At 38.5% G+C, this 25,697-nt stretch overlaps 1 protein-coding gene across 1 annotated transcript; it reads left to right on the plus strand.

The window, feature by feature from the left end:
• Positions 1-2,513: 2,513 nt before the first annotated feature.
• On the plus strand, positions 2,514-25,697 carry LOC139464000 (uncharacterized). Its single transcript, XM_071245491.1, has 10 exons — positions 2,514-2,771; positions 14,726-14,835; positions 15,927-15,995; positions 16,945-17,008; positions 17,282-17,373; positions 17,971-18,089; positions 18,430-18,522; positions 18,874-18,986; positions 20,510-20,587; positions 21,143-25,697. Exons 1-10 carry the CDS (start codon positions 2,643-2,645, stop codon positions 21,266-21,268), a joined length of 993 nt encoding a protein of 330 aa, XP_071101592.1. The 5' UTR covers positions 2,514-2,642; the 3' UTR covers positions 21,269-25,697.

Consider the following 25,697-nt stretch of genomic DNA (forward strand, 5'->3'; position numbering starts at 1 on the left):
ATACAAATATATATCAAATACAGCCCATGCAAGTCTATAATGTTTGGCACTTCTAGATTACTGCAGTATCAGGAAAATGAAGAGAGTCACTGGGCTCCCTTTTATTATATTTTTTTTATTAAGATAACTGAACAACTGTTTTTTCTGTACGATATGTTCATTTTAGAGACTAGATGTTAGTCTAGTCAGACTCGCTGACTTGGTTGATGCATGTCATCGATCCCTATTGGATCGATGCTCATGATGTAAATCACTGGATTATCTAGTCCAGACTCGATTATGTACAGACCGCCGTCATATAGTTGGAATATTGCTGAGTGCGGCGTTAAACAACAAACATGGAATATACTCATGTTTTGGGGAACAATGTGTGTGAATCACCATCGATATCGATTATCTATGCAAGAACAGTTTGATATGATCCCTCCCCACCCCCACCCCCACCCCTACCCTCCAACCCCACCCTAGTGCCTGCTTCATGCAGACGTCGCTGTTATTGTTTGTATTTCATGAGTGAGTGAGTGAGTGAGTATGATTTTACGCCGCTTTTAGCAATATTCCAGCAATATCACGGCGGGGGACACCAGAAATGGGCTTCACACATTGTACCCACGTCGGGAATCGAACCCGGGTCTTTGGCGTAACGAGCGAACGCTTTAACCACTAGGCTACCCGACCGCCCTTGTATTTCATGTGTGATGAATGAAGGATGGTTGTTTTTATCTATGTGCCTTGAATGAGAGACAATTATCAACTGGCAGTAGGATAAATATGTCATCGGTACACCGTATGCTCGTCACAAGCTCATTAGGATGCGAGTCGGGTGTTTGCAAAGTGCAGTGTCCTGCAAGTCTGCACTCAGCTATGACTAGCGGCATGCTTCTCTAGTCACCTCGATTATCCACTTGGTAGATCTCCAGTTTATTATGGCATATAATACAGTGAAAATGGATAATCGAGGATGCACTCTTCTATATATATGTATGTATATTTCTATGTTATTCCACCGTGCTTATTTGCTTTAGATATTGATAATGTTAACGAGAAAATCGAAGAGGTTATGCCCATTCTTTCATTCAGCATTAGAAAATTAAATGCATTTTACATCTGAATGTCGTTATTATCGTGATCTAAGAAAATACGTTTACCAGAACGCTATCTGTCATGTTGTCCTTACCTGCTTTTATTTCTTTTCTCTCTTCAAAAGTTCATGCTATCATATTGAAACTGGCTTAATATGTAAAAGTGGCTATTTCTCTTTGAAATGTTAAAATTTCAGATTAACCCGAACATGTAACTCCTGTATATGGGTCGGAGGCCTTAAATGCAATAAATGTATTTGATTTTGATGTTTTAATTTGTTCGTCAATAAGATATTATTAATGCAAAGACCTTCGTAGTCCGACGGCCTTGATCGTCGCTGATGTCGTAGCTGGAAAATTATTGCCCGTGGCGTCAATTAAGATTCGATCCGTGAAGATTCGAGGGTAGAATAGGTCTTCAGCAACCATTGCTTGCCGTAAGAGGCGGCTCACGGGATCGGGTGGTCAGACTCGCTGACTTGGTTGATGCATGTCATCAATCACACAGATATGGTTATTTACAGACCGCCGTCACATAGCTGGAATATTGCTGAGTGCAGCGTTAAACAATAAATAAATAAACAAACAAGCTTCAAATAAGATTCATTTCATTCACTTGTAATGAGGAAGGGGGAGGTTATTAGTGGGAGGACCGCTCTACCTAATCCATGCGTTAACGGGATCTTGTTCCTAAACTATAACAACGCGTAAGTACGTACCGTAAATCCTCATAAGCGCCCGCCCAAAAATAACACCAGGACAACCAACTCACCGAAAGAAATAATCGCCAATCTGTATTAATTCCAAGACGCTGATTATTTTGGTTTTCTTCACCGAGACCATATTTACCTTTGTTTTATAAAATAAATGAAGTTTGGTCTCTTCCGTGCTTTAAATCTTGTGAAACACCGAGAGGAGACAGTTGAAACAGAAAAAGAACTCGATGTCGATGCCTCATTGGATAGAAATACATTGTATAGTAAAACCAGAAACTCGTATCTGAGGTATTTCAACCTATATTTATACCCCAACATTACTAAATAAGGTTATTTCACTGACATTAAAGATATTTTTTTCGGTGTATTTCTTGGTTTCTCGCTGACGATATCGCCTACGACCTTGCATCATTTGTGTACCGGTAACGAGCTGTGAGATCACGTTCTTCAGCTAGCGGATACCGCTCCGATCTGGTTACAATGACTGACAGTATTTGCTAGTTTTCACTTTTGTGTAGATATATAACACCATTAAGACAAAGATCTTCATTCAGCATTAAAGTAACCACGAAATGCCACATGTTACTACTGTTTGTGCCAAATATCAACTCTGCAGGCGGCTGATAATTGAGGAAATCCCTTTCTGACCTTCCAAAGCTATTTATAAATACTTCAGGACATTCGTGACGAAATTATCATTCTGCGCATGCGCGGACTTAAGCATTACGAAATAAATAACAAGAGGTTCCTCTCAGTGTAATCGTGATCGCATAAGCATCAGTCTTTGGTAAATATAGTGACAGAGAAGAAGAATATAAAATTCGCGAACAAGACAGAACGAACAATGTCAGCCATTCGAGTTATTATGAAAGGACATGTCCAAGCAAGTCAGTGTTTGAAAAGTCTTGGGACCCAAAGTCTTCTCGGTACCAATGGCACCGTTCCAAAACAACAACTTCTGGAAGGAACTTCGGTAAGTAAGAGAAATTCCTTTCTGGACATTTGGCCAGTCCAGTTAGATAAGCGCCCTGCATCCTTCATAGAGTTCTGTGTTGACGTTAATTCTGCGGTAATCCGTTAATCCGAATTTTCCATCCCCTCAGGATATGATTTTTTTTTTTATCTTATTACGTGGAATTATTATTATTATTATTATTATTATTATCATCGTTGTTTTGGAAAGCAGTTTTTCCAGAATAATGAGGTTTTACTTTACCAATTACCGTATTCGACGTAATAAGCGCCCAGGGCGCTCTCAAAATTAGAAATAGGGGGCTCTTATTAGAATATTATTTTGGTTGAAAAAAGAGAGTTGAAAGATAATTTTCGTGGTTTATGCTGACACACTGAAATGTTTATATGCGACATATACATTTTTCCAGAATTTAACTGCCCATAATTAAGAATACATATAACACACGAGTGCGTATTATACACGAAAAAATAAGTCTTGTGTACATTGGTCAATCGGAAGGAGTGCTAATTGGGATTGTTCACTAGCCAATATCTTAGCAAATATCGCTGTGGGCGCTTATTAGAGCGGGGCGCTTATTACGTAGAATACGGTAGTTAAAATTTCAAGATAAAATGTTACATTTATATATTATGTTGTTTGATGATATGTGTCAGATGTTGTATATCATGTTGTATATTGTTGTTACTGTGTTGCTTAAGTTTTACAATCTCACATCCACTGGTCGCAAATTCATACATTTCATTTTATTTGCATGTTAATACATGTGTTACATTTTGTCAATCTCATTCAAATCAGACCTTAGTTCTCGCTACTGCTAAACTAAGATCTGAAGACATCCCATTAGGGGTCACGTCAAAACGACCTTTCATCCGACCAATCAGTGTGTCGCTTACCAGATTATGAAAGTGACTGTCGGAATGTGATTTCTAATCATGCAATCTCGAAAACTTTAACATGGGGTATTCCGAACGATAGTTACGGGTTTAACGACTGAATCCTTACATTCTAGACCATTTATTAGTCATTCCAGAATGTTTTTTTTGTTCAGGTTTCAAATTTGTAATCAAGAATTTGTCAAAATATGTTTCGAAGCGTAGTCGCCAATTTGAAATTTATGCTGTAAAGCACGAGAAAGCTAGTTTCTGATTGGTCATTCCTTTGGTCGGTCAAAGTTCGCTCAAGGTCGGTCTGACGTGACCCGTAATGAGATGTCCTCAGATCTTTGTTAGCAGTAGCGAAAACTAGGATCTGATTTTAATGAGATTGACATTTTGTTAGCATGTTAATACAAGTATTAGCGACTAGTGGATCTCAGATAATAAGCTCAGAGCAGCGCATCACTACGATTTGCAGCTAGTAATTTCAGTTTTTGTTACTGAGAAAAAATACACTTATTGGACTTGCAGGTGTTGGGGCTAATAGCACACAGACCTTTGTAAAGCCTCAGTGCATTAAAGTGCACATGAGTCCGACCAGAGTTCCTTGCGGCCAGCCGAGTACCTCTGTCACATCGTCACATCTTACACCGTCCATTCATGTGGTTTTCATCTGTTTGATTTCAGACAAGTATTCACATTCAGACAAACATACATCATGAAATTATCTTTCATTGAGAAAATGTCCTAAAACGTGAAAAACTTCCATTTGCATACCGAGAGCTAGCGATATACGGCCACTTTGATGTCTAAAGCTATATTGTCATGCACCTCACTGTCACTCTTGTAGCAGTATATCTGTATAATAATGCAAAACAATATGTAATGCCTACCAAAAGGTTTGAATTAGGCCCATCTTATCTTATTTCAGAATTATTGCATTTGTTTACAAACCAGAGGAAAGTCTGGTCACATGATCAGCTGTTGTTTACAAACCGAACTTCAAAACGGTTGATGTCCTGGACCTTTAAAGGGGGACAACTCCCCAAATTTAAACGTATTCAAATATGGATGTCTCTTTCTTTGCTGATCCATTATTTACATACAATAATCTTGACTGGTTCGACTTGTGTTCAGTGTTAATTGGCATTTGGGGATTACACAGGTTAATTAAAATTGTGCCAGCAAGACAACAGAGAGCTGGAGTGTTGTTGCCCTTTAATTGGGATAAATTTTGTCCAATATGATAAGTATCAAATGACTCATGTCAGGCGCACCTAAACATCTTTGTGATTGACACACTTCAATTTCAAAAGGTGCACCTAAACATCTTTGTGATTGACTCACTTCAATTCCTAAAGGCGCACCTAAACATCTTTGTGATTGACACACTTCAATTTTAAAAGGCGCACCTATACACCTTTGTGATTGACACACTTCAATTTCAAAAGGCGCACCTAAACATCTTTGTGATTGACACACATAAATTCCTAAAGGCGCACCTATACACCTTTGTGATTGACACACTTCAATTTCAAAAGGCGCACCTAAACATCTTTGTGATTGACACACATAAATTCCTAAAGGCGCACCTAAACATCTTTGTGATTGACACACTTCAATTCCTAAAGGCGCACATATACACCTTTGTGATTGACACACTTCAATTCCTAAAGGCGCACCTAAACATCTTTGTGATTGACACACTTCAATTCCTAAAGGCGCATCTAAACAACTTTGTGATTGACACACTTCAATTCCTAAAGGCACACCTAAACATCTTTGTGATTGACACACTTCAATTCCTAACGGGCACCTAAACATCTTTGTGATTGACACACTTCAATTCCTAAAGGCGCACATATACACCTTTGTGATTGACACACTTCAATTCCTAAAGGCGCACCTAAACATCTTTGTGATTGACACACTTCAATTCCTAAAGGCGCATCTAAACAACTTTGTGATTGACACACTTCAATTCCTAAAGGCACACCTAAACATCTTTGTGATTGACACACTTCAATTCCTAAAGGGCACCTAAACATCTTTGTGATTGACACACTTCAATTCCTAAAGGCGCACCTATACACCTTTGTGAGTGCCGAGTGACACACTTCAATTCCTAAAGGCGCACCTAAACATCTTTGTGATTGACACACATAAATTCCTAATGGCGCACCTAAACAACTTTGTGATTGACACACTTCAATTCCTAAAGGTGCACCTAAACATCTTTGTGATTGACACACTTCAATTCCTAAAGGCGCACATAAACATCTTTGTGATTGACACACTTCAATTCCTAAAGGCACACCTATACATCTTTGTGATTGACACACTTCAATACCTAAAGGCGCACCTAAACATCTTTGTGATTGACACACTTCAATTCCTAAAGGCACACCTATACATCTTTGTGATTGACACACTTCAATTCCTAAAGGCACACCTATACATCTTTGTGATTGACACACTTCAATTCCTAAAGGCACACCTATACACCTTTGTGATTGACACACTTCAATTCCTAAAGGCGCACCTATACACCTTTGTGATTGACACACTTCAATTCCTAAAGGTGCACCTATACACCTTTGTGACTGACACACTTCAATTTCTAAAGGCGCACCTAAACAATTTTGTGATTGACACACTTCAATTCCTAAAGGCGCACCTATACACCTTTGTGATTGACACACTTCAATTCCTAAAGGCGCACCTATACACCTTTGTGAGTGCCGGGTGATACACTTCAATTCCTAAAGGTGCACCTATACACCTTGGTGATTGACACACTTCAATTCCTAAAGGCGCACCTATACACCTTTGTGATTGACACACTTCAATTCCTAAAGGCGCACCTATACACCTTTGTGATTGACACACTTCAATTCCTAAAGGCGCACCTATACACCTTTGTGAGTGCCGGGTGACACACGTGAAAATATTGTCATCCCAGTAACATCATAATCTCACTGAGTGACCTGACCAGGTTGATAATTTGAGGAGTGGTGCAATCGACTGACAAGTCGACTCTATCAGGTGACAAGGTGAGATGCTGTACTGACAAGGAAAGTCAAATCTTTTGTCTCTCTTGTATTGTCCTACTGATTGCACATTCGTGACCAACTCGTGTTATTCTGGGACAATTCGAAAAGCGACTCATGCCCATCTCATGGCCATTTTTGCGACCGGGTTCCGTCTTTGCACAAACGGGCACACCTAAAACAATTGTCAACTCGTTGCGTAATACTTCACATATATTTCCCCATATATGATATATATTTCAAATGCTATTTAAAGCACATCAGGACGTGTGGAATTATACGGTATAATTGAACACATTTAACTGTGTCTTGGGTATATTTTTAGATGCAAGACATATGTAAAATTAAAAAAGGATTCCTGTGGGATTCTTTGATGAAGAACGTGAAGTCATACGCGCATTCTGATTGGTTTGTCGTATTTTCGCACATAACATTCATCGATAGGGGGACGAGTCTTCTTGCAGGTTACGGAAAGGGGCAAGTGGTGACGAATGACTGATTGCAGTCAGAAAATCATAATGTTGCTGAGGAATATGGAAAGTAGTTACGGCAAAATGTGTTAACTCACTCATCACGTTATATTTAATCGAAATATCAGTTTTATTTTTTAATGTATATGTAGTATTTCATCACTCAGATATTTGATTTGATTTTCTGAATATCAGGTTTAGTTTTTCTCATGCAAGCACAGCTGCAGCTTTTAGGAAAATATGGTGAGCGCTTAACATTAAAACAAACTGAAAGGGTTGGGGTAATTTTCATTTGTTAGCCAAAGAATAGTCGATTGATTGCTAATTTTTGTGTAAAACATGTTTTTTTTTATGTCAACATTCCTTAATTCAGATCAACGACCCACTCAAAACACTGGACTCCCCCATACTGCTTCACTCACATCCTCCCGAGGCAAGAGAGTTAACTGACTTTAAAAGTCCAGTTTCCACCCTTGCCCAACAGTGCTGGAATTCCTGGGCTCAATCGTAGCGCCACCAGTGGCTATTACGAGTTATATCCCTTCTATGCCTCTCCTATGGACCAATCAGATTCCACCTCTCGTATCACTTGTATTTGCTTCAAACAAAACGGCGGCGCCCAGTCAAGACGATCTGATCGATAATCAAGATCTTTATATTGTGATAAAACGAGTCTTACATTGCGAAGTGCATCAAATCACGTGAGCAGCTTGATTAAAAACATGAAAAGGTTTAGAAAATATCTGTTGACAACTAGTTAGCGGTGCACATGTTTTGCAAATCATCCAATCGACCGAAATCTGCATGACAGTTTACGAACAGGATTTCGATTTCGGAGCGTGATTTTGATTGGACTATGCATAGACTCGTTAGTCCAGCCAAAATGTTACTCCATAATACCAGCCTAGTTCGGAAACTGGACTTTTATAGTAAGTTAACTCACTTGCCTCGGGAAAATGCTTCACTCACTATCTTGGCCAACGCCAAAGAGTTCACGTTTTATTTAGTCATGGTAGAATGGCGATAAGCATACTGTTTCCAGTGTAGAGCTAGGTTACCTGTAGATTTAACTGGGATAAATTAAAAAATTGAAACCTCACACTGTATCTTCAGTTCCAAATTTAATGAGTGAGTGAGTTGGGTTTAACACCATTTTTAAAAGTATTCCAGTTATATAACGACATGTCAGCTTAATGTGGGAGGAAAGCCTGAAGTGATGCAGGCCTCAGACGTTTACCACTATGGTGATGCACACAAGCAAGGGTATGGTGCTGACAAACCTAGAGACAGCCAGGGAAACCCTGGTTTCAAACCCACAGCTCTACAAGTAACCTAGGTCTACATTGGAAACAGTATTAAAGCTTGGAAACTGTAGCACCTTAATGCCATGTTAAAAATATAGTAATATCCTTACTTTGCTGAATGGGATATTTTGCATGACGTGTCTATGATTTCATGTTGCGTGACTCTGAGTCATGTGCAGTTTTCACTGTAAACAAAAATGAACTTAATTCAGAGGATTATGGTCATGTTTTGATAACATCAGTTGGTTTTCAAGTTTCACAGCTTTCTCAAAAACACTATAAAAGATGGCGAAAGTAGCTATGTCATTGTGAGAACAGTGGATTAACTTTTGAGATGGTCCCTATCACATGTCAACATTTTCTCCTCCCTGCCTGTCACATCAATGACTGGTAAGTCCAGCTGAACCAAAAGTCTGTTTCAATAATCCACAGTTCAAAATATATTTTGATTACCAGTACACCAAACTAAATAGTTCCCCAGAGTGTTTGGGGTTAAAAATTAGGGAGCATCTATTTGATTTCTATGGGGTGAGTGGGACGATTTTTTAAATGATAAGATTGTTCAGACATATGCTGTGAAAGAAATGAATATTTTAGTGGAAAATACCTAAATGTCAAAATTTGAATGTTAATAGTTAAATGTTAATATATTGTTTGTTTGATGGTACTCAGTAAATAAATATTTTGGGGGGGGTTACAGCTTTGGAAAAAAATAGATTGTTATTTCTTTCCCCCCCCCCCCCACACACACACACACCACAAATCAAGATATACACTTGTTGATGCTTGTTAGCTCACCTGACTGAAATTGTTATGAAGATATATACACTTGATGCTTGTTAGCTCACCTGACTGAAATTGTTATGAAGATATGCACTTGATGCTCGTTAGCTCACCTGACTGAAATTGTTCTGAAGATATGCACTTGATGCTTGTTAGCTCACCTGACTGAAATTGTTCTGAAGATATACACTTGATGCTTGTTAGCTCACCTGACTGAAATTGTTCTGAAGATATACACTTGATGCTTGTTAGCTCACCAGACTGAAATTGTTCTCAGGTGGGCCTTTTTGTAAAGATGTGAAAGCAGCCAAATAGTTTAAGCATAAAAGGCTTTGTATTGAAACCATAAAAAGTTAATTTTAGGTTTGTGTCTGATTTTGCTTTTCAACATTACATGTTATATTGATTGTTGCATATAAGAAACATTATGGTTTATCATATTTAAGTATTTTTTATGATATTGATGCAGAAAATACTTTGTTGTTTGAAGCTTCTTTCTGCAATATACGATGACACCCAATAAACCAAATCAGCACGCCGAGCCACACTAACTATATAGTTGCCTCCTATGACAAGGGCGGTGGGGTAGCCAAGTTGTTAAAGCGTACGCTCGTCACGCCGAAGGCCCGGGTTCAGTTCTCCACATGGGTACAATGTGTGAAGCCCATTTCCTAGAAAATACCAGTGTATAGAGTGTGTATTTATTGACAATTTAACCTGGGGACTACATACATCCAGGCCTTCTTCCATAGGATGACTGACACTGAAATTCATACTGTTGTTTAGAATCATGTTGATATTGTTTGTTAACATCATGTGGGGATACGAGTGGCCTCATTGTCTTAGACACTGCACAAAGCTGTTCAGAGTTGTGTTCCTTAGGCGTGCATGGAACCTATGATTGTGTGTCTAGTTTTGTCAGCACCATCGCCGTGCTTGTGGGTTTGACTAAAGTGGTAAATGTCCAAGACCTGCATCACTTTGGGCTTTCATCCCACATTAAGCTGCAATACTGTGATCTTACTGGAATACTGTTCAAAGAAGCACTAAACCAAACTCACTCACTCATAACATAATGTAGCTGTTTCATAATGTTATGTGGTTGTTCTATTATGTAATGTTTCGTAATGTCATGCTATTTTATGTATAATGACTTACAACTTCATGGATAACAGTGTCTGGTTTATTGCATATAGCGACGTTTAGATGTAGATTCTTATATTGCATAACATATCCATATACAACTTGATAACAGTGTAAGAATCTACATCGAAACATGGCTGTATGCAATACCCCAGCTTGATAACAGTGTAAGAATCTACATCGAAACGTGGCTATATGCAATACCCCAGTTTGATAACAGTGTAAGAATCTACATTGAAACCTCGCTATATGCAAAATCCCAGCCCGATAACAGTGTAAGAATCAACATCGAAACGTGGCTATATGCAATACCCCAGCCTGATAACAGTGTAAGAATCTACATCGAAACGTGGCTATATGCAATACCCCAGCTTGATAACAGTGTAAGAATCTACATCGAAACGTGGCTATATGCAATACCCCAGCTTGATAACAGTGTAAAAATCAACATCGAAACGTGGCTACATGCAATACCCAAACTTGATAACAGTGTAAGAATCAACATCGAAACATGACTATATGCAATACCTCAGCTTGATAACAGTGCAACAATCTACATTGAAACGTTGCTATATGAAATACCCCAGCTTGATAACAGTGTAAGAATCTACATTGAAACCTCGCTATTTGCAATACCTCAGCTTGATAACAGTGCAACAATCTACATTGAAACGTTGCTATAAGCAATACCCCAGCTTGATAACAGTGTAAGAATCTACATTGAAACGTGGCTATATGCAATACCCCAGCTTGATAACAGTGTAAGAATCAACATCGAAACGTATGCAATACCTCAGCTTGATAACAGTGCAACAATCTACATTGAAACGTTGCTATATGCAATACCCCAGTTTGATAACAATCAAACAATCTACATTGAAACGTTGCTATATGCAATACCCCAGCTTGATAACAGTGTAAGAATCTACATTGAAATGTGGCTATATGCAATACCTCAGCTTGATAACAATCAAACAATCTACATTGAAATGTTGCTATATGCAATACCCCAGCTTGATAACAGTGTAAGAATCAACATCGAAACGTGGCTATATGCAATACCCCAGCTTGATAACAGTGTAAGAATCTACATCGAAACGTGGCTATATGCAATACCTCAGCTTGATAACAGTGTAAGGATCTACATTGAAACGTGGCTATATGCAATACCCCAGCTTGATAACAGTGTAAAAATCAACATCGAAACGTGGCTATATGCATTACCCCAGCTTGATAACAGTGTAAGAATCAACATCGAAACATGGCTATATGCATTACCCCAACTTGATAACAGTGTAAGAATCTACACCGAAATGTGGCTATATGCAATACCCCAGCCTGATAACAGTGTAAAAATCAACATCGAAATGTGGCTATATGCATTACCCCAGCTTGATAACAGTGTAAGAATCAACATCGAAACATGGCTATATGCATTACCCCAGCTTGATAACAGTGTAAGAATCTACATCAAAACGTGGCTATATGCAATACCCCAGCTTGATAACAGTGTAAGAAACTACATTGAAATGTGGCTATATACAATACCCCAGCCTGATAACAGTGTAAGAATCTACATTGAAACGTGGCTATATGCAATACCCCAGCTTGATAACAGTGTAAGAATCAACATCGAAATGTGGCTATATGCAATACCCCAGCTTGATAACAGTGTAAGAATCTACATCGAAACATGGCTATATGCAATACCTCAGCTTGATAACAGTGTAAGGATCTACATTGAAACATGGCTATATGCAATATCCCAGCTTGATAACAGTGTAAAAATCAACATCGAAACGTGGCTATATGCATTACCCCAGCCTGATAACAGTGTAAGAATCAACATCGAAACGTGGCTATATGCAATACCCCAGCTTGATAACAGTGTAAGAATCTATATTGAAAGGTGGCTATATGCAATACCCCAGCTTGATAACAGTGTAAGAATCAACATCGAAACGTGGCTATATGCAATACCTCAGCTTGATAACAGTGTAAGAATCAACGTTGAAACGTGGCTATATGCAATACCCAAACTTGACAACAGTGTAAGAATCAACATCGAAACGTGGCTATATGCAATACCTCAGCTTGATAACAGTGCAACAATCTACATTGAAACGTTGCTATATGCAATACCCCAGCTTGATAACAGTGTAAGAATCTACATCAAAACGTGGCTATATGCAATACCCCAGCTTGATAACAGTGTAAGAATCTACATTGAAATGTGGCTGTATGCAATACCTCAGCTTGATAACAGTGCAACAATCTACATTGAAACGTTGCTATATGCAATACCCCAGTTTGATAACAGTGTAAGAATCAACATCGAAACGTGGCTATATGCAATACCTCAGCTTGATAACAGTGCAACAATCTACATTGAAACGTTGCTATATGCAATACCCCAGCTTGATAACAGTGTAAGAATCTACATCAAAACGTGGCTATATGCAATACCCCAGCTTGATAACAGTGTAAGAATCTACATTGAAACGTGGCTATATGCAATACCTCAGCTTGATAACAGTGTAAGAATCAACGTTGAAACTTGGCTATATGCAATATCCAAACTTGATAACAGTGTAAGAATCAACATCGAAACGTGGCTATATGCAATACCCCAGCTTGATAACAGTGCAACAATCTACATTGAAACGTTGCTATATGCAATACCCCAGTTTGATAACAGTGTAAGAATCTACATTGAAATGTGGCTATATGCAATACCTCAGCTTGATAACAGTGCAACAATCTACATTGAAACGTTGCTATATGCAATACCCCAGCTTGATAACAGTGTAAGAATCAACATCGAAACGTGGCTATATGCAATACCTCAGCTTGATAACAGTGTAAGGATCTACATTGAAACATGGCTATATGCAATACTCCAGCTTGATAACAGTGTAAAAATCAACATCGAAACGTGGCTATATGCATTACCCCAGCTTGATAACAGTGTAAGAATCAACATCGAAACATGGCTATATGCAATACCTCAGCTTGATAACAGTGTAAGGATCTACACCGAAATGTGGCTACATGCAATACCCCAGCCTGATAACAGTGTAAAAATCAACATCGAAACGTGGCTATATGCATTACCCCAGCTTGATAACAGTGTAAGAATCAACATCGAAACATGGCTATATGCATTACCCCAGCTTGATAACAGTGTAAGAATCAACATCGAAACATGGCTATATGCATTACCCCAGCCTGATAACAGTGTAAAAATCAACATCGAAACGTGGCTATATGCATTACCCCAGCTTGATAACAGTGTAAGAATCAACATCGAAACATGGCTATATGCAATACCTCAGCTTGATAACAGTGTAAGAATCTACATCGAAACGTGGCTATATGCATTACCCCAACTTGATAACAGTGTAAGAATCTACATCGAAATGTGGCTATATGCAATACCCCAGCCTGATAACAGTGTAAAAATCAACATCGAAACGTGGCTATATGCATTACCCCAGCTTGATAACAGTGTAAGAATCAACATCGAAACATGGCTATATGCATTACCCCAACTTGATAACAGTGTAAGAATCTACATCGAAATGTGGCTATATGCAATACCCCAGCCTGATAACAGTGTAAGAATCTACATTGAAACGTGGCTATATGCATTACCCCAGCCTGATAACAGTGTAAGAATCAACATCGAAACGTGGCTATATGCAATACCCCAGCTTGATAACAGTGTAAGAATCTATATTGAAAGGTGGCTATATGCAATACCCAAGCTTGATAACAGTGTGAGAATCAACATCGAAACGTGGCTATATGCAATACCTCAGCTTGATAACAGTGTAAGAATCAACGTTGAAACGTGGCTATATGCAATACCCAAACTTGACAACAGTGTAAGAATCAACATCGAAATGTGGCTATATGCATTACCTCAGCTTGATAACAGTGCAACAATCTACATTAAAACGTTGCTATATGCAATACCCCAGCTTGATAACAGTGTAAGAATCTACATCAAAACGTGGCTATATGCAATACCCCAGCTTGATAACAGTGGAACAATCTACATTGAAACGTGGCTATATGCAATACCCCAGCTTGATAACAGTGTAAGAATCTACATTGAAACATCACTATATGCAGTAAACCAGATGCTGTTATCCATATAGTTGTACGTTTTCTTACTTACTCACCAACTTCTAAAATGCTAATCCAACAGCTATTTCCATGACATTGTGATGACATCATGCCTTTGTAATTTCTGTCTTTGAAGTGTTACTAAAAAGTCCATGGAAACAAAGAATGTGTTTTGATGGCTTTTGTTTCTCTCAGGTGTTTACTCGTCGCCTGGCAACAGACAAAGATGTTCAGGAAAATATCAAGAATTTCAAGGAAGGAAAATTTGACAAAATGCCGGATCCAACTCATCTTGAACACTTTAGGTAAGTTGATAGATTTCTGAATGGTGTTATAGTATTGTTATCTTTCATCGACTAGCAAAAGGTTTCAGGTTATGTTTTGGTGTGATTGTTAATATCAAAGCTTCACAATATCACAAAATTTGAAGAATTTGTGGAAGGTATTGTATAAAAGGTATTCAGTGTATACAATGTCATGTCAGGGTGGCTCAGTGTGGCATCAACATCTGGTGGAACATGTATCACATTGGTATCTGAAGATCTGAGGACACACATTTCTATAGGAGCCATCAACCAATCATTTCTGTATCTCAAAATCAAATATGACCAAGGAGTTCTGAATGAAAAAAAAAAGAGGCATGCTATTTTAATATGGATATTAATGCATCCTGTTGTTTCTGAGCACCATGGCATCAATGCCCCAAATTGTCAACTAGCGAGGGAATCCTTGTGTTCTGTGACTGGTTCCTTTCACTGAGATCACAATTTCTAAAATGAGGTGGCCAGGAACAAAGCCGAATGTTTTGGAAAGCTGACATCTGATTGGCTAAAAAACCATGCAACCTTCACTGAGATTTGGCATCAAAGTTCATTCGGTGTTCACCTGATGCCATCTGCTGTTGAGGCATCATGTGATCTTCATGCAGAGAGGTATAGCATCGGAGTGAATGATCTGATTATCATAAGATGGGTGGGTGATACTGTTCAGAATAAAATAGGTATCCCGCTACACCATCGTTTAGGATCTGCTTCATATATCTGTCTGTGAGAGACTTGGTGATTGCATGCGTAACACCAAAACATATACTTTTTAAGACTATTTCATTTTAAACAGTCAGTTATATCTACCGGTATTTTAATGGTGTACAAAATTAGTTTGACATTTATAATTTATAAAAAATGTTTAGGAAAGTGAAAATATCCTAAGTATGTGTTTAATATCTCAATACATAACCATGCATAGCTGTATCAGTATGATGGTAACATTCATCTACAGATGTAAGATTTCAAAGAATATACTGTTTCCATGGTAACTTAGTTCAATGAAAACAGGTAGCAGTGACATTCCGTACATTTATGCCTTTTCTCTAATTATGACATCTATGTTTTGACAGGTCTGGGAAAGGTGACCCTTTGTCCGAGAAGCCTCCCATCGGAATGTACACCATGCCCCATCCTATATGGTATGAAGATGTACAACCAACCCCTTCATCCCTAGCTGTCTTGAACCGTCTGTCTGTGTCTGTCTCTCTGTCTGTCTGTCAATGTCTGTCTGTCTCTGTCTGCCTGGACCGCCTCCGTGGTCTAGTGGTAGAGCGTCCGCCTGGAGAGTGGAAGGTCCGGGGTTCGATCCCCGGCTGCGTCATACCAAAAGATGTTAAAAGATGGTACTTGTTGTTACCCTGTCTGGCACTAGGCATTAAGGGGTTAAGGCAAGGACTGGTCGGCTCGGAGTCAGTATACTGTGTCAGAGTGGGGTATTCATGTTAAACTGTGGCATGGTATCTCAGTGAGCTAGCACTATAAATCGGCATAAGTCCGGTCAAGTACACACACACACACGCACGCACGCACGCACGCACGCACGCACACACACACACACTTTTTTTTGTACCCATGTGGGGAATCGAACATGGGTCTTTTGCATGACGAGTGAAGGCTTTAACCACTAGACTACCCCACTGCCCACCATTTCAATACAGCTGGGAACATACTGTAAGACATCCCTCCCTGTGTCTTAATAATCAGGAGAACATTGTTTGAAGCTAAAAGTTCCTATATAACAGACTTCGGTTATATAAATTGAGAGCCCACTATATCCATGATGAACTTCACAAGAGGCGTTTTGATTGTTTGTTTTCGATACTTTCTATGAAACCACAAGACGTAAGAGTCACATTGTTGTTATGTTGCTGAGTGCGGATTTAAACAACAAACAAGCACAGGTATTAGTACCTAGCTCATCATGTGGCTTTGAACAGGACACCAGTGCATCACAGAATCCCTGACGACATTGAACATTCATCATTCAACATATGGTACATTCAACATGGTATATATAATATCGTGACTGTGTATCGCCAAGCCCTTATGTGTAGATATATCTTGATCATGATCATTGTTTTTCTGCAGGAATGAAGCACATCTACATCAGGTGAAAGTAACCCACAAGCCCCCAGAGGGAAAGGTGGAGAAGGTGAGAGTTATCTCCCATGGTCAAACGTCTTAGTACTTTTAAAGGACTCAAAAGGGTATTTCTGTTATAACTTTATTGTCAAGGACAAAGATGACTGTACATATGAACATCATTGATAATCTTTCATTTGTGGTCTATTACAAGCTAAAACTTCAGTTTTTAAAATAAGGTTACAAATGAAATACATGCATCATATCTTGATGGGATCTTTCAACTATAAGCAAAGAATTTGTCTGGAGCAAAATTTGAAATGTTTTTTGTTTTATTTTTTAGATGGCCTTGTTTACTGTCAAGGTGTTCAGAAAAGGGTTCGACATCTTTTCTGGGTTTATATTTGGGGAGCGGAATGAAAAGAAATGGCTTACGTAAGTACACCTTGAAAATCTATTATTCCTAATATACCTTCTATTTCATGGGGCTTTGATGGTTCTTATTGACATTGAAGAGCATCGGAATGTTGTATCACTCGATCACAAGGACGACAAGATCACATACTTTGTGTACCCCTCTGGCAAGTGGCATTGTGTGTTCATAGCTTTCGGATATGGGAGCCGTGCCAATTTACTCTTGTCAGAGGGGTACACAAAGTATGTGATCTAGACTACCAGTTGTTAGACTTTCACTTTTGTGGAAGCCTCGATGGCTGAGTGGATTAGATTGCTGACTGACTCTGTGTGGAAAAGGGACGTGACTCGACCCCAAAAAGTATGAGAATCTGTACTTTACTCAGAAAGTGTTATCCCAAATATAACATTTGACCACTTTCTAAATGGCATTGTGTGGTCATTAATTTGTCAGTATAAACAGGTCATCAAGTTGTCTATCAAGGAGAAGATAATGCCAGATTATGGTGTATTCAAATACCTACACAGCAAATGATATTATTGAAATTTGTTCAGTATTAACACCATTGTCATAAATCAAAAATGTGTGTTTATACCATAAATATAAATGTTATACAGGAGAATCTGTTTCCTGGAAACGGTCGCTGGTGTTCCTGGGATGGTGGCGGCGATGGCGCGGCACATGAAGTCACTGCGGATGATGCAGAGAGATTATGGGTGGATCCACACACTATTAGGTACATCTGCACCGATGTTTCTCCTGTGTTGACATGTATGTAGCTAGAAATATGACAGCCTGTTCTACATGTAATAACAACTCTCCCCGTTCTTCTCCCAATCCCTTGATTTTGTTATTCATCAGTCAGTGTAAATTTCACCGTTTCACCAGATAAGTATTTCTTTCTTTCCTTGTATTATTCCTGAATTCCATCACGCCGAAGACCCGGGTTCAATTCCTGACATGCGTACAATGTGTGTAGCCCATTTCTGGTGTCCCCTACTGGAATATTGTTTAAAGTGGCGTAAAACCATACTCACTCACTCACTCACTCACTATTCCTGAATTCATTCTTCCAGAGGAAGCAGAAAATGAAAGGATGCATCTTCTCACAGCGCTGCAGTTGAAACAACCGACCATCTTCTTCCGACTTGCTGTCATTGGCTCACAGGGTAAGTGCTAGGTTTTCTTATTTACCGCTCTAAGATTTGAATCTCTTGATTTGAACAGTTTTTCAGTTATATCACAGGATGATAGCAAGACGAGATATGAAAGCATGGGAAGTAAAGCAATTTGTAAATGTTTGGCACCATTTGTGGAATATCATACTGAGGGTTTGAGCACGATGGCATCATATCTGTGTCTAGATTTCTTAAAAGTAGTTCCTGCTGAGTGACCGTCAGATTGTGATGCCAAGTTTATTGGACTGATCTGACTCTTTTAACTGTATGATGAAGTTGCATGGTATGTTTATTAGTTGCATGGATGTATTTAGTGTTTATTAAACTTCTGATATGTTGTAGGTGTGTTTGTGACCATGTTTAGTGCCGCATATGTCGTCAGCCCCCGGTTTTGCCATCGCTTCGTCGGTTACCTTGAAGAGGAGGCTGTTAAAACCTACACCAAGTGTCTGGAGGTGAGGCTAGTTTTCATCTGTTTGGTTGCTGTTTGTTTTTAGTTATGCAGATTTAGTAAGTGAATTTATATCTTAACTGGCCCAGACAAACCACAGGTTGATAGTGGGATAGTTTGGTAACGCAATCATGTCAGAACAGTGTTTCCTCTGTGTGTCCGCTCGTGTCAGTTTATGTGTTGGTCCATCTGTCTGTCATATGTTTTTGTCACATGATATTTGATTGTCACGGGAGCCATGAAGGAGATTTCATACAGGTGTTTGTTTATGCTGTTGACCTTTGTGTGCACTTGACTATCTCAGTTGGCATCAAAGTGATGTTAGCCAATGTTCGGAACAAGGCCACCATCATATACTGTAAATCTTGAAATTAAGCGTGAATTAAATGCATTTATATCAAAAATAAGACATTTGGAATAGCAAAAATACCAACTTAGACATACGCTGATGTATTCCACACCACTGTTTAATGAGCAGCACTTGTGTATAAAGTATATAAACAATATCATCTAAACACTAATTATGTCCTGTGAATTGTCACTGCTGGGGTCAAGACAAGGGTTCTACTCACTTATGTCATCACTGATCACACCTGCAAGTCCAGACAGACGCCACCCTTTGCTCTTTGCGACTGCGTCAAAGGCCTACACGAGCCAGCGCGCATGTATTGTTTTTTTGCGGAAGAACTTTACTCAGCGCTAATAAGAGGTGCTATTTGGTGTGTGATTGGATTAATGTAGGGTTGGATTAAGGTGAGGATTCTAAACCTGACTGAGGACATCTTTAGATAGAAACCCACTGATGCTTGAGAGGAGGGGGTGTCACATTCATACTGAGTCGCATTTTTGGCTAGGGTCCTGTGGTGGCATTCTTTTGGAGACACATTAATTTCACGTTAAATGTGGCGTGAAACAATAAACAAACACACACACACACACAAAAACACACAGAAAGAAAAACACACACAAAAACACATACAAATACAAAACAGACACACAAACATACACATACAAACAAACACACGCTCGCACGCACACACACATACAAACACACATGCTCGCACGCACACACACATACAAACACGCTCGCACGCACACACACATACAAACAAACACACGCTCGCACGCACACACACATACAAACAAATACACACGCTCGCAAGCACACATACAAACAAACACACACGCTCGCACGCACGCACACACACATACAAACACACACGCTCGCACGCACACACACATTCACACACACACTTAGCACTTGTGAAACTTCTGGCTCCATTTTCTCCTTGTGGAACTGTGTGCTCTTCTACAAAGAGACCTTAGCACTAAGAAAATCAGTTAAAAACTATTTAACATAGCCATAACACAAATGTAGCACTGAGATAACTTTGTTGGACAGGAACATTCAGATAAAGGCATATTGTGCAGGTGATGGTTCTGTCAGGGGTCAACCAATTACAGTGTATTAGAAGACCTCCAGTCTGTAAGTACCGCGGTATGATCTATGTGTTTTGTTTATTGCAGGATATAGATAACGGCCCAATGTCTCACTGGAAAACCCAGGCAGCGCCAGATGTTGCAGTGAGGTACTGGAAGTTGGGGGTAAGGAGTTAATAATGGTTGCACTTGTAAAAAGGATTGCCCAGAGTAGTCGATGCCTTAATAAACTGGACATATTTCTGAAAAGATTTACATTTAGAACTTTGCATTCAAAATGGGTAGACATAAAATATCATAAAATCGGAATAAACAGTGCAACAGCACCTCATATTAGGGCTGGCTATTGATATGGATCATAGAGATCGATAATTATCGATCCGTTATCAATGAATATTTGAGAAGGAACTTTTAGCTGGTATGCAAGAAACATATTTCAAGCCACTGGTAAGCAGTGACACATTTATGCAAGGATTACTTTGTGGACATTTGAGATATAACAAAAACAGTTGCTTTCTGTCTTCAACAGTTGACATTATTCACAATGACAAGTCTGTTTCGGTAAATCTAAACTTTATTTCATCACAAAGTTAATGTGAGTTATTATCGATAACAACATTTTCATATCGATAATGGTTTATATTTCCACCCATCTACAATCGCTCTGATTATCAATCTGTTTAGCCAGCCTTACCTCATGTAGTTTCGACTGTGTTGCAGGCTGATGCCACCATGAGAGATGTGATCCTGGCAATACGGGCGGACGAAGCTCACCACCGACTGGTCAACCACACACTGGCATCGATGAAGAGCACTGACCATAACCCTTATAAGCCTGGACAGTAGTGAACGTGTTAGGAGTCTGCATAGACGTGTTGGGAGTCTGCATACATCTAGACAGTAGTGAACGTGTTGGGAGTCTGCATACATCTAGACAGTAGTGAACGTGTTGGGAGTCTGCATACATCTAGACAGTAGTGAACGTGTTGGGAGTCTGCATACATCTAGACAGTAGTGAACGTGTTGGGAGTCTGCATACATCTAGACAGTAGTGAACATGTTGGGAGTCAATACATCTAGATAGTTGAGGATGTGTTGGGAGCCCATATACGTCTAGACAGTAGAAGACGTGTTGCCACATACACCTGGACAGTTGAGGATGTGTTATCTAGATTCAAATGGATAAAATCATCATATCACTTAACAAGAAATACTCCCATCGTAATTTATCAGGTGTATGCATATTTGTCTTTTCATCTTTAGCTACGGAAACCTGGATGTATTCACATTAGTCCTGTGTACTCATTCATGTATATATTTGTACATGTTGTTATTTCCTCCTTCAGGTTTACAATTACTGTTGTTATTTTTCATCTGTGTTGTTGTCGTCAATACTTGACGGACTACATGTCTCTTTCCCCTGTGAATACACTGGGCCAGAAAGAGGTGACGTGTATGAAATGAGGCCGTGTATAACTCACGAAAAATCAAGTAAACTCTACATTGTGCATGAAGTTTGTGTGAACCCTACCATTGCCTGACATTGAAGCAATATGTAGCGATACGACACACAATAGCAAGCCAGAAACATTGCCAATCTCATTAAAATAAGATCTAAGTTCTCGCTGCTGCTAAACAAAGATCTGAGGACATACCATTACGGGTCACTCATTGGTTTGAACTGGGGATGGATCCCTGTGTTAAAAATTGTGATTACACAGCAATTCTGACAAGTGGACTCACGAATGATGGTGGAACATAGCTGTGAAGTGTTGACATTGCTGTTATCGTCATGTCAACCTGCCTTATTGCATCCCATAATCATATATATATGTGTGTGATCATATGGTATTGAACAAAATGTATTCTGTTTTTAAAGGAACAAACTTTATTGTAACTGCAATTGTTATGAACATATTTTCTATTAAGTTTTATCTCTTTATTGTTGAGTGCAAATGTTTTTGTATAGTTTTGACAAATGTTCTGCAGTGATATGTAAAAATGTGTTGTTCAGTATAGCCTAGAGTATAGTATAGTCTAGCAAACTCAATAAGTCTAAGATGGGACACCCAGAGTGGATTCCAGGCTAGAACTGGCCATCAGCAACCTAGGCTTGTAGTGAGTGACAACCGAATGGATATGGTAGTCAGGCTTGATGACTGGGTGGATAGCATGTTAAACTACTGGTAATGATCATTGCTCTTGATATCAATCACTGGTTTGCTGGTTCAAGCTTGATTATTTCCAAGCCACCATCATAATGCTGATGTGACCTTCAAGAACAAACTAAGATGAGTGGTCAGTAAACCACCATCATTTATCTACAAGTTTATGTCAAGTTACACACCTGAGCTTCCAAGCACTGTCAACACAGCTTGTATATGTCTGGTTGAGTTAAATACATTTATCATATATATTTTTCAATTGATATTTGTTATTCTGAGTCCTTGTTAAAAATAAGACCAGACACCCAGGGTGGTGCCTGGTCCCAGTTAGAAAAGATTTACTGACAATTTTAGAAAACTCAAGTAAAGTAAATATCGTATTTGACGTAATAAGCGTCCAGGGCGCTCTCAAAATTAGAAATTGGGGGCTCTTATTAGAATATTATTTTGGTTGAAAAAACCCAGAGTTGAAAGATAAATTTTGTGGTTTATGCCGACGGTCTGAACTGTTTATGTACGACAGATATATTTTTCCAGAATTTAATTGCCCATAATTAAGGGTGCATATAACACACGAGTGCGTATTATACACGAATGAATAAGTCTTGTGTACATTGATCAATCGGAAGGGATGCTAATTGGGATTGTTCACTTGCCAATATATTAGCAAATATCTCTGTGGGCGCTTATTAGAGCGGGGCGCTTATTACGTCGAATACGGTAAATGAATATCAGAACTATTGTTATGCAAAATGATACATGTATTAACAGTTAGATTGATGTTAGAGGTTTTTAACTTGGACATTGACACAGACACTCATTCACACTCACTTTCTGCACAGTATAAAACATTAGCATTATGATTCAAAACAGAAACTTAAGAAAGCAAGAACAAAGTACATACTCAATTAAGATCACGGAGTTCCAGAAGTAGACAGATCTACATTAGCTAGTTCATGGTAAAACATCTACTTGCTATAGAACCTAGTTTGTTGACTTTTGTTACAAGAAATATTTCTTTCAATGATATATATATATCATATAAGCGTTAGTGTAATTGAGGTCACCTAGCACCTACTAGGTCACCTACTTTTAGTAAGGTCTGTACATAGATAGATATGGGGCTTACTTCCTCAAACACTATTGCTTACAATCCCTGTATGATCAGATAATGGTTTCCCGATGTGTGAAGGCATATGTAAACAAACATGGCTGCAACCTTTAGATCATAAAAGGTGCTGTTCACTCTGTATTCCTATGCATTTTCAAGAGTCTTAAACTTCATTTATTTTAAGAATTACATGATGTGATAAAGAGATTATTACACTTGTGTATTTACATATATCATAAATATCATATAAGAATATGAAATATGTGTCACGCTCATGATACAAGTTTTGTTCTTAATATTCATAATAATGATAATAATAATGTAAGATTTATTTAATATTCCTTCTGTGATGTGATGCACAGTGTTGCATGACTTAGGCGTGCCCCAATCCTAGGACTCACCCTGATTTGTCAGCACGGAGCTGTCATCAAAGTGGTAAAGGTCAAGCTATCACTTTGGCCTTTCCTCCCACATTAACCTAACATGCCAGGATAAAAATGAAGGAAGAGCATTACAGGACATTGTTATTAGCTGCTGTATCGCCAACACATTCTCTCCAGCTGCAAGCGATGTATTTCATTAAAACAATGTCTGCGAGAGTCCAAATACCGTGGTATGCTTATGAATCTGTATGGAACAAACATTTTATTTATATGATGAAAACTGATATGCCAGGACAGTACTATTGATGTGTTGTGGACCAGTTCCATTTGGGCAGATTACATTGTATGTTGGTAGAGAAACTGATCAATGGTTCGACTTTCCTTAAGGTTTATTTGTTTACCATGTTCATTTCATGTAGTTTACAAACATGATATTCACAATTTACACACATAATTTTCAGGGAATAATTTGCAAACTTCATTTCAAACAAGGGCTGAAAAAAAATGATAAACTGTTGAAAAACATATTTTTTTTAAATGAACCAAACAAATTATACATATGATATTATTTGGCATAATTTCGGACCTTGAATACCTTGTATGTTAGGAGTTGTTGCAGTATCACAGGTACTCGGGGTTTAATGTGTCCCGTGTTAGGTTTTATACCAAAGGCTGAGGGACACTTAAACAACTTTTCATACCTCCATGTAGAATGACGAGATCTGATTGGTTCATGTGATCTTGATAAAATATTATGTATCCCGCCTGGGAGGGAAATAAATATCTGAGCGGGAGAATAAATCCCTTACACCCTGCCACAAAGAAGACCACATGACATATTTTTTACTTCAGTTTTGATTTATATTCTACATGTATATGGACCATTGTTAAGCTGTACAAAATGAAAGTGATGTGTGTATGAAAGTGTGGACAAATTCCTAACCTATGTTCGTATTGTTATTTTGTTATGCAGAAAGAAGATTGCACCACCCTGGGGGCAGTCTTTATGGGTTTTTTTGTAATCTGTGATTCTGAAATAATAACTGATCTGTGATTCTGAAATAATAACTGATAATTAAGAAAATAATAATGATGATATGCAAACCATATCAATAAGGATTGTTATATCTGTATATATCTGTCTTTGTTACTATGTATAACTTAACAGTAATACGTTATATCTGTATATATCTGTCTTTGTTACTATGTATAACTTAACAGTAATACGTTTATGTTGTGTGAAACTTTCCTATTCTCCAAACAGCCAGTACCAAAATTGTTCTAGCCTAGGTCACGGACCAGACTTGTTCTAGCCTTGGTCAGGAAAATCTAGACATTGTAATCAGTGTTCTGTTTTGAAAAGTAGCTGATCAAAGTGTTTAAGGAAATTGTGGTCTGATGGCTGCAAGCATTTAAACAACTGTCCTCTCTCTTGAGCTTGTATATGTTAAGTATATAGGACTGTGATACCCATCTATGTCTTCTTGTATTCATGCAATATGACCTGAAGCTCTGGCATACCACATTTGGTCTCGTGTAGTTTTATGTTTTTGACATTTTACAGATGTTGTATTTATGAAAGAGTTTAATAAATAAAGAGTTATACAGTGCTCAAA

This window comes from Haliotis cracherodii, unplaced genomic scaffold (assembly GCF_022045235.1).
Source record: "Haliotis cracherodii isolate W230 unplaced genomic scaffold, xgHalCrac1.p SCAF_16, whole genome shotgun sequence".
NCBI classification, from domain to species: domain Eukaryota; kingdom Metazoa; phylum Mollusca; class Gastropoda; order Lepetellida; family Haliotidae; genus Haliotis; species Haliotis cracherodii.

Bases quoted from the DNA above. Each gene is read 5' to 3' on its own strand.
- LOC139464000 (XM_071245491.1), top strand. From the start codon at position 2,643: ATGTCAGCCATTCGAGTTATTATGAAAGGACATGTCCAAGCAAGTCAG. The intron at 14,836-15,926 runs GTAAGTTGATAG...ATGTTTTGACAG, and splicing joins ACTCATCTTGAACACTTTAG to GTCTGGGAAAGGTGACCCTT. The intron at 17,374-17,970 runs GTAAGTACACCT...AATGTTATACAG, and splicing joins AATGAAAAGAAATGGCTTAC to GAGAATCTGTTTCCTGGAAA.